At 43.7% G+C, this 10157-nt stretch overlaps 1 protein-coding gene across 1 annotated transcript; it reads right to left on the reverse strand.

Moving 5' to 3' along the window:
- Positions 1-1837: 1837 nt before the first annotated feature.
- LOC109756227 (uncharacterized) lies at positions 1838-4916 on the reverse strand. Its single transcript, XM_020315081.4, has 3 exons — positions 4449-4916; positions 4292-4358; positions 1838-2538 (listed from the first exon to the last, which is right to left on the reverse strand). The coding sequence occupies exons 1-3, from the start codon at positions 4711-4713 to the stop codon at positions 2451-2453; spliced, it is 420 nt and encodes a 139-aa protein (XP_020170670.1). The 5' UTR covers positions 4714-4916; the 3' UTR covers positions 1838-2450.
- Between the last annotated feature and the right edge of the window lie 5241 nt (positions 4917-10157).

The raw sequence follows: 10157 nt of genomic DNA on the forward strand, positions 1-10157 counted from the left end.
TGTCTTCACGGCCATCAGTCCGACCCATGGATAATAGGCCGGACGCCCGAGGACCCCTTAGTCCAGGACTCCCTCAATTGGTGCTTGCTATAGCGTCGAGGAAGCGGAACTTAGAGTGTCCCTGTCCGGACTATATATTGGTATGACACTAGACATGCGCGTCATTTTGGAAACTGATTGTTCCTTTGTGGCCTCCATTTTTGGAAAAGATTATGTGGAGAGATCATCCCTTGTTGATCTAAAGAAGGAAGCTGTAGATGTCTCAAAGTTGTTGGTGAATTTACAGATTTCTAAGATCAACAGGAGGATGAATATGGTGGCTCATGAGATTGCCAAGTTTAGTTTTGATAATAGATCTGATGGTTTTCTTTTTCATTCTGTTCCGTCATGCGTGGCAAAGTTTGTTATGAATGATTGTACGAACATTTTAAGTTAATTAATATATGGTGGGGTTTTTTCAAAAAAAAATTAGCAAGATCCATGGGTACCATTTAGTCAAGCCGAAAAGTTATCACTCCTAGAGGGGCTATCATGTTGACAAAAGTCGAAGAACTGATTAACCCACTTTCAAGAAAATGGGATAAAATTCTTATCGTGATGTTTTCTTTACGGTGGATGCTCAACAAATTCTCCAAATTACATTGAATGCGCTAGAGATCGGAGATTTTATTGCTTGGATTTATACGCGATCGGGAACGTTCTTTGTTCGGTCAGCTTATCATAAGGAGTGGGAGCATCAATACGGGTAGAGACTGACTAACTCAGATGGTCAGGGAGGTGCAACATTTAATCTGATTTGGAAGGAAATATGGGGTCTTCACCTGGAAGGGGGTTACATGGAGAGTTACCTTGCTATTGAGTTACTGTTGAATGACACATTTGTACTACTGTTCAATGTCCACTATGTTCTATTGGTATAGAGGACATACAACACTGTCTATTATATCGTGTGTGAGCAAAGAAAATTTGGAAAGAACTCGACCTAATTGAGGAAGTTAATGAAGCAATGTTGGAGGATCGCTTGAGAATATTCACTTTGGGAATTCTTGCTAAACTAGACTATGACTGGAGATATCCCATCGACAGAACTTGCAGCTGTTGTAGCGTGGTTCATATGGTGGCAACAAAGACAGCTGGTGAGAGGAGAATCAATGCAGTCGTGTGAGAGATCGGTCCTTGCCATCAAAGTTCTAGCCACAAATTTCAATAGAGTGTCATCTTCAAAATTCCCAAGTGCAAGTGTGATCAAATGAAGAAGAGGTCGACAAATGGAGTTATTTAAGTTAGCGTGGATGCTTCTTTATCCGAGGAAACCTTTTCAGGTGCTACTGGAGCATTGGCGTGAGATGAATATGGGAATTTCATTCCGGCTGCGACCTAGTTCTTACCCCATGTGAGTAGCATGGGCTCAGCTGAAATAATTGCTAATCGAAATGGTTTGAGTTGGCTTTGAATATTGGCTGCAACAAGGTGATTATTGAGTCAGGTTGCTTGAACCATGCAAAAGGAGAAAGATAACTTTGGCCCTGATAGGGCTTGTGATAACGGAGTGCAAACAGTTAGCCGATGATTTAGTTAGATTGATCATCAACGCTGCTATTAGGAAGCTTAAATGAGGTGGAAAATTGTTTAGCTAATACTTCTCTTAATTCTAGATCTTCTTCCTATTTGGATTCTTCTTTCCTGGACTTTATTTCATCTTTGCTAATAAATGATCTATCGATCATTTGATGACTAAAGTTCTATTACACTAAAAAAACAAAGTAAGTACATGTGTGGCTTACTACAAAGTAGCAAAGAAACTTTGTATGGGTCAAAATGCACGACGCCACGCCTAAAAAAGTGCATTATGCCTCACTAACGTTCTTTCTGAGAAACACATGTAACTCTATTCATACTCGAAATCATTACAGGTACAATGTTCTGGATACAAATCCAAGAAATTACAGTGTAATTCCTACTCCCTCCGTCCAAAAAAAGTTGTCCGGCCGTAGTTCAACTTTGTTTTTGCAAAAAAAAAAACCTCAGAGATTTAATTCTCGTGCAAATCACCCCGCTTCCACCTTCCTTCTTCCGTGTCGGCACCGTCGAAAGCTTCCCCAAGCGGAGCCGCCGTCAGGCCTCGCGCGCTACCGCCGGCCCAGCTCGCAGGACTACCACCTCCACCCACCTGCGCCGCCGCCGCTCACCTGCATCACCCCTGCATAACGTGTACGGCCTCCGCCGCCTCGCCGGAGCCCCCACCGCCGGCCTCCATCTCCTATGCCGGCGCCGGCCTCCATCTCTCCTCCGAGCGGCACAGGTGATGCCACCCGTTGAAAATACGATGTACAGGAGTCGCGCCCCGAGCCGCTGGTGCGCTTCCTCCATGAGTGCGCTTCCTTTGGCCGCCGCCACCCACCTGCTCGCAGGACAAGTGCCGCCTCCCACCTCTGTTGCTGCCTCTACTTCTAATCGATTGGCCTCGACTTCTTCCCGCCACCTCTTCTGCCTCTGCTGGTACTACTCCATGACTTCCTCCCGCCTCCTCTGCCGCCTCTGCAGTTGGGCAATGGATCAGGAAATTGAGCAGTGTGTTTAATTGATGCTCGTTAAACTCAGATCATTTGAGCACTGAATCGAGTGGATCCGGAATAATCAGTGTACACCCAGGAAGAAGCACAACCTGATGCAAACTGTTAGAGCATTACTTGATCCTGATTCGCTTAATCTTGTCTGAGAAATTTATTTGCAAGAGTAATTCTGATTCGCTTAATTTTGTCTGAGAGCTACAGCCAAGAGTAATTTGATGGAGTAAGAGAAATTTGATGGTAACTTGATTCAGTGTACAAACAGACAAATGCAGAGACTGTATCTAATTTGATTCAGTGTACAAACAGATAAATGCAGAGACTGTAGCCTTGAGCATTGACTGTAGCTAAGTGTACAAACAGACAATGCAGAGATATGTACTGAACTTGAAAGTGAAATTAAAATTCAAATTGAGTAAAGTTTGCTGGAAAATTCTGAACACTTAGTCTGATGCTCTGATGCCAAATCATTCTGATGCTTTGATTCAAATTGAATTTCAGAATGATGTAAAATCATTTGCTCTGATGCAAAATCATGCAGTGTAACTCTTGTAATTATTCGGATGCTCTGATGCAAAGCCATTCTGATGCAAAACCATGCTAGTACCATCCTTGGGTGAATCCGAAATTAACAGTACCTCATTTGGCTAACATAAATCAGAGCTATCAAAAGTCTATTTTGCATCTAGCAGCTCAACTCCAACTGGATGACGAGCCTATGTGTAACCTGTAACTAGCCCAACTACAGGGGAAAGGATCACAATTAACTTTCAGCAAGAATGTTTTGTTGAAAGTTTTCTGGAGTGATAAATGCACTCAAAAGAAGTTCAGTTAATTGTTACTGTTGTTGTTTGAATTTACACTGTCAAGAAGAATCAGTAAGATATGTAACAAAGTCAAGAATATGTTGAGCCATCAGCCAGTCTATGTAAATGCATATTCCATCATGATCATATAGCAGCACCACTACATATAGCAGCAGAACAATGATTCCTAGATGCAATAGTAATCATTTTGTTTAAAACTTCACAAAAAAATTCAGTTAACTTTTGAACACAAGTACAATCAGAATATGATAATGTTATGGTGATCATGTTCAGTAGCTGAATCCAAGAGGGCAAAAATTTCAGTTAACTTTTGAAGTTTCGGTAACTACAGTAACTGAATTTACAGTAAGATTTCTCACTCCATTACTTTCCTGTTAACTGTATTATTCTGCTATTAACAATCAGAATTAACTGTATCATTCAGTCAAGTTGGTGTTCAGAACCTGTCATTTTCTTCCAAAACCTGTCGATTTCTGTCAGGTTTTGATCTGTCAAGTTTACTCAATTTTTACTCAATTACTTTTGATCTGTCAGGTTTTGAACTTTTGATCTGTCAAGTTGATGTTCAGGTTTTGATTCCTAGACACACAAGTTTACTGAATTCTTACTCAATTAGTTTGAGATTGTCATGCTTCCTAGTCAAAACTGTCATGGTTTTATCTTATCTTACTGGATAGTGGCATGTTCATCTCAAGCATATGTTTAGGCAAATTTACAGTTATACAGTCAAGCATACTGTATGTTCATCTCAAGCTAACAGTAGTTGAACATTGGAGATCAAAGCATACTGTATGCCCAATGTTGTTTCAATGTGTGGTTGCTCTCTCGAATTCCATGGCTAACAATAGTTTTAAAATCATCAAGGGCGCATCTGTACTCGTCTAGCAAGCTCACCTGAGATCAATGGAAGCAGGATCCATACTCGTACTCCATTCCTCTGCACCAAGTCCTCCTCCAATCGCTGCACAGTCCAAGAGGACAAGAACAAAACCAGCTCAGTTGCTTGCTTCACCAGAAAGAAATCAGCAGCTAGAAGACAGACATGCGCTACCGTGGGCGAGCGGGCAGCAGAAGCAGAAGTAGAAGCGGCAGCGACGGCGTCGGTGGAGCGAAGAGGGCGGGTCCTCCATCATCAATCCGCCAGCTCGAGGAGGGAAATGGCAGCGGCAAGACGAGCACGGGGCAGTGGCATGTGGCTGGAGCAAGTCTTCGTCTTCCCCATGCCGTGGTCGTCTTCCCCACGCCGTCAACTTCCGCAGCAGCCGCTCGGGGTCTGGAGGAGGAACTGGTGGTTGAGGAGCTCGAGGATCTTCCATGCCTCCAGATCGAGCCCCAACTCCCTCCAGGACATGAGCGCGGCCGCCGGAGCCGGGAAGTCGCGGGCTTTGCAGAAAAGGGGATCCTTCCCTCTGGATCTCCTGGTGCGAAGGAAGAGAAGCGGCGAGACGAGGGGGAGGAGGCGGCCGGCACGTGGCGAGGCGACGGAGCAGGCGGAGAGGCGGCAAGTGGAGGAAATACGCCGACAATAATAAAGTTATTATTTATATTTCCTTATATCATGATAAATGTTTATTATTTATGCTAAAATTGTATTAACCGGAAACTTAGTACATGTGTGAATACATAGACAAAACAGAGTGTCCCTAGTATGCCTCTACTTGACTAGCTCGTTAATAAAAAATGGGTAAGTTTCCTGACCATAGACATGTGTTGTCATTTGATGAACGGGATCACATCATAGATAATGATGTGATGGACAAGACCCATCTGTTAGCTTAGCATAATGATCATTAAGTTTTATTGTTATTGCTTTCTTCATGACTTATACATATTCCTCTGACTATGAGATTATGCAACTCCCGAATACCGGAGGAACACCTTGTGTACTATCAAACGTCACAACGTAACTGGGTGATTATAAAGATGCTCTACAGGTGTCTCCGAAGGTGTTTGTTGGGTTGGCATAGATCGAGATTATGTTTTGTCACTCCGAGTATCGGAGAGGTATCTCTGGGCCCTCTCGGTAATGCAACATCACTATAAGCCTTGCAAGCAATGTGACTAATGAGTTAGTTACGGGATGATGCATTATGGAACGAGTAAAAAGACTTGCCGGTAACGAGATTGAACTAGGTATGATGATACTGACGACCGAATCTCGGGCAAGTAACATACCGATGACAAAGGGAATAACGTATGTTGTTATTGCGGTTTGACCGATAAAGATCTTCGTAGGATATGTAGGAACCAATATGAGCATCCAGGTTCCGCTGTTGGTTATAGACCGGAGATGTGTCTCGGTCATGTCTACATAGTTCTCGAACCCGTAGGGTTCGCACGCTTAACGTTCGATGACGATTTGTATTATGAGTTATGTGTTTTGGTGAGCGGAGTTTGTTCAAAGTCCCAGATGAGATCACGGACATGACGAGGAGTCTCGAAATGGTCGAGAGGTAAAGATTCGTATATTGGAAGGTTATCTACGGACACTGGAATGGTTCCGAAGAGGTTCGGAGATTTTTTGGAGTATCAGGAGGTTACCGGAACCCCCTGGGAAAGTTAATGGGCCTCATGGGCCATAGTGGAGAGGAGGAGGCAGGCCACAGGAGGTGCCCCCCCCCAAGCCAATCCGAATTGGACAAGGGGTGGGGGGTGCGGCCCCCCTTTCCTTCTCCCTCTCCCCCTCTTTCCCCTTTCCCCTCTCCATTGGAAGGAAAGGGGGGACCCGACTAGGACGAGGAGTTCTAGTGGGACTCCCCCCACTTGGCGCGCCCCCTAGGGCCGGCCAGCCTCCCCTCCCCTCCTTTATATACGGGGGCGGGGGCACCCCCAAAGGCACATCAATTGTTCTCTTAGCCGTGTGCGGTGCCCCCTCCATAGTTTACTCCTCCGGTCATAGCGTCGTAGTGCTTTGACGAAGCCCTACGGGATCACATCACCATCACCGTCACCACGCCATCGTGCTGACGGAACTCTCCCTCGACTCTCTGCTGGATCAAGAGTTCGAGGAACGTCATCGAGCTGAACGTGTGCTGAACACGGAGGTGCCGTACGTTCGGTACTAAGATCGGTTGGATCGTGAAGACGTTCGACTACATCAACGGCGTTAAACTAACGCTTCCTCTTTCGGTCTATGAGGGTACATGGACACACTATCCCCCTCTCGTTGCTATGCATCTCCTAGATAGATCTTGCGTGATCGTAGGAAAGTTTTTGAAATTGCATTCTACGTTCCCCAATAGTGGCATCAGAGCCAGGTCTATGCGTAGATGATATGCACGAGTAGAACACAAAGAGTTGTGGGTGATAATAGTCATACAGCTTACCACCAACGTCTTCTTTTGATTCGGCGGTATTGTTGGATGAAGCGGCCCAGACCAACATTACATGACCACGTTCATGAGACCGGTTCTACCGACGTGCTTTGCACATAGGTGGCTGGCGGGTGTCTGTTTCTCCAACTTTAGTTGAATCGAATTTGACTACGGCCGGTCCTTGTTGAAGGTTAAAACAACACACTTGACCAAAACTCGTTGTGGTTTTGATGTGTAGGTAAAAACGGTTCTTGTTAGAAGCCCGTAGCAGCAACGTAAAACTTGCAACAACAAAGTAGAGGACGTCTAACTTGTTTTTGCAGGGCATGTTGTGATGTGATATGGTCAAGACGTGATGAGATATAAATTGTTGTATGAGATTATCATGTTTTGCAAAAGTTATCGGCAACTGGCAGGAGCCTTATGGTTGTCGCTTTATTGTATGAAATGCAATCGCCATGTAATTGCTTTACTTTATCACTATGCGGTAGCGATAGTCGTAGAAGCAATAGTTGGCGAGACGACAACGACGCTACGATGGAGATCAAGGTGTCAAGCCGGTGACGATGGAGATCATGACGGTGCTTTGGATATGGAGATTAAAGGAACAAGATGATGATGGCTGATGTCTACTACACAACCTTCTTCTTGTAGACGTTGTTGGGCCTCCAAGTGCAGAGGTTTGTAGGACAGTAGCAAATTTCCCTCAAGTGAATGACCTAAGATTTATCAATCCGTGGGAGTCATAGGATGAAGATGGTCTCTCTCAAACAACCCTGCAACCAAATAACAAAGAGTCTCTTGTGTCCCCAACACACCCAATACAATGATAAATTGTATAGGTGCACTAGTTCGGCGAAGAGATGGTGATACAAGTGCAATATGGATGGTAGATATAGGTTTTTGTAATATGAAAATATAAAAACAGCAAGGTAACTAATGATAAAAGTGAGCACAAACGGTATTGCAATGCGTTGAAACAAGGCCTAGGGTTCATACTTTCACTAGTGCAAGTTCTCTCAACAATAATAACATAATTGGATCATATAACTATCCCTCAACATGCAACAAAGAGTCACTCCAAAGTCACTAATAGCGGAGAACAAACGAAGAGATTATGGTAGGGTACGAAACCACCTCAAAGTTATCCTTTCTGATCGATCTATTCTAGAGTCCGTAGTAAAACAACATGAAGCTATTCTTTCCGTTCGATCTATCATAGAGTTCATACTAGAATAACACCTTAAGACACAAATCAACCAAAACCCTAATGTCACCTAGATACTCCAATGTCACCTCAAGTATCCGTGGGTATGATTATATGATATGCATCACACAATCTCAGATTCATCTATTCAAACCAACACAAAGTACTTCAAAGAGTGCCCCAAAGTTTCTACCGGAGAGTCAAGAAAAAAACGTGTGCCAACCCCTATGCATAGGTTCATGGGCGGAACCCGCAAGTTGATCACCAAAACATACATCAAGTGGTTCACGTGATATCCCATTGTCACCACAGATAAGCACGACAAGACATACATCAAGTGTTCTCAAATCCTTAAAGACTCAATCCGATAAGATAACTTCAAAGGGAAAACTCAATCCATTACAAGAGAGTAGAGGGGGAGAAACATCATAAGATCCAACTATAATAGAAAAGCTCGCGATACATCAAGATCGTACCACCTCAAGAACACGAGAGAGAGATCAAACACATAGCTACTGGTACATACCCTCAGCCCCGAGGGTGAACTACTCCCTCCTCGTCATGGAGAGCGCTGGGATGATGAAGATGGCCACCGGTGAGGGATACCCCCTCCGGTAGGGTGCCGGAACAGGGTCCCGATTGGTTTTTCGTGGCTACAGAGGCTTGCGGTGGCGGAACTCCCGATCTATTCTGCTTTTTTATATTTTTAGGGTATATGGATATATATAGGCGAAAGAAGTCGGTAAGGGGAGCCACGAGGGGCCCACGAGGTTGGGGGGCGCGCCCAGGGGGGCAGGCGCGCCTCCTTGCCTCGTGGCCACCTCGAAGCTTCCTGACTTCAACTCCAAGTCTCCTGGATCACGTTCGTTCCAAAAATCACGCTCCCGAAGGTTTCATTCCGTTTGGACTCCATTTGATATTCATTTTCTGCGAAACACTGAAACAAGGGAAAAAACAGAAACTGGCACTGGGCTCTGGGTTAATAGGTTAGTCCCAAAAATAAAATAAAAGTGCATAGTAAAGCCCATTAAACATCCAAGATGGATAATATAATAGCATGAATACTTCATAAATTATAGATACGTTGGAGACGTATCAGCATCCCCAAGCTTAATTCCTGCTTGTCCTCGAGTAGGTAAATGATAAAAGAAATAACTTATGAAGTGTGAATGCTAGCAAGTGCACAAATTTGATCAATGATAATTTCAATCACCTTTTCTAGCATCATTATATGTCATAGCAGTAGCTCATATCATAAAGCTTCTCATGATCAAGTAACAAGCTATTCACATATTAAAGTATAGATCATAAACTTTCTTGAAAACTAACAAACTATGTTCTCAGTCATCAAACAATTGCAATTCATCTTATTTTCAGGAAGGGTCTATGTAAGAGCTTTGATTCAGCAAACTTCACATACTCAACTATCATTTAGTCTTCCATGATTGCTACCACTCAAAGCATATTTTTAGAACAAATAGTATTCATCGAACATAGAGAAAGATAGGGGCTTAATGTTTCGCCTCCCAACCTTTTACCTCAAGGGTAATGTCAACAGTAATAATTCATGCTCAAATATATTTGAATGGCCATATATGCTTAGATCTTTCTCCACCACATGATGCTTGCCAACTAAAGAGTAGGTTGGAATGAGAAGGAATACTACTGACTCTTGCATAAAAGTAAAAGATAGGCCCTTCGCAGAGGGAAGTAGGGATTTGCAGAGGTGCCAGAGCTCGAAGCTAAAACAAAGATGAAAATAATTTTGAGAGGTATGCTTTCATTGTCAACATAACGACCAAGAGTTCCCAATATCTTCCATACTAGATACATTATAGGCGGTTCCCACGCAGAAAGGTAAAGTTTTTACTCCCCCTCCACCAACATTCACACTCCATGGCTTGTCCGAAACAACGGGTGCCGTCCAACTATCAACATTCCTGGGGGAGTTTTGTTTAAATTATTTGCGATTTTGTTTTTGATCTTTTGATCATAGGACTGGGCATCCCAGTTACCAGCCATTTTCTCATGAATGATGAGCGGAGTCCACTCATCGTGAGAATAACCCACCTAGCATGGAAGATACTGACAGCCCCTAGTCGCTACATGAGCGATTCGGGCATACAAAACAGATTATTATTTGAAGGTTTAGAGTTTGGCACATGCAAATTTACTTGGAACGGTAGGTAAATACCGCATATAGGTAGATATGGTGGACACTCATGGAAGAAACTTGGTT

This window comes from Aegilops tauschii, chromosome 3 (genome assembly GCF_002575655.3).
Source record: "Aegilops tauschii subsp. strangulata cultivar AL8/78 chromosome 3, Aet v6.0, whole genome shotgun sequence".
Taxonomy (NCBI): Eukaryota; Viridiplantae; Streptophyta; class Magnoliopsida; order Poales; family Poaceae; genus Aegilops; species Aegilops tauschii.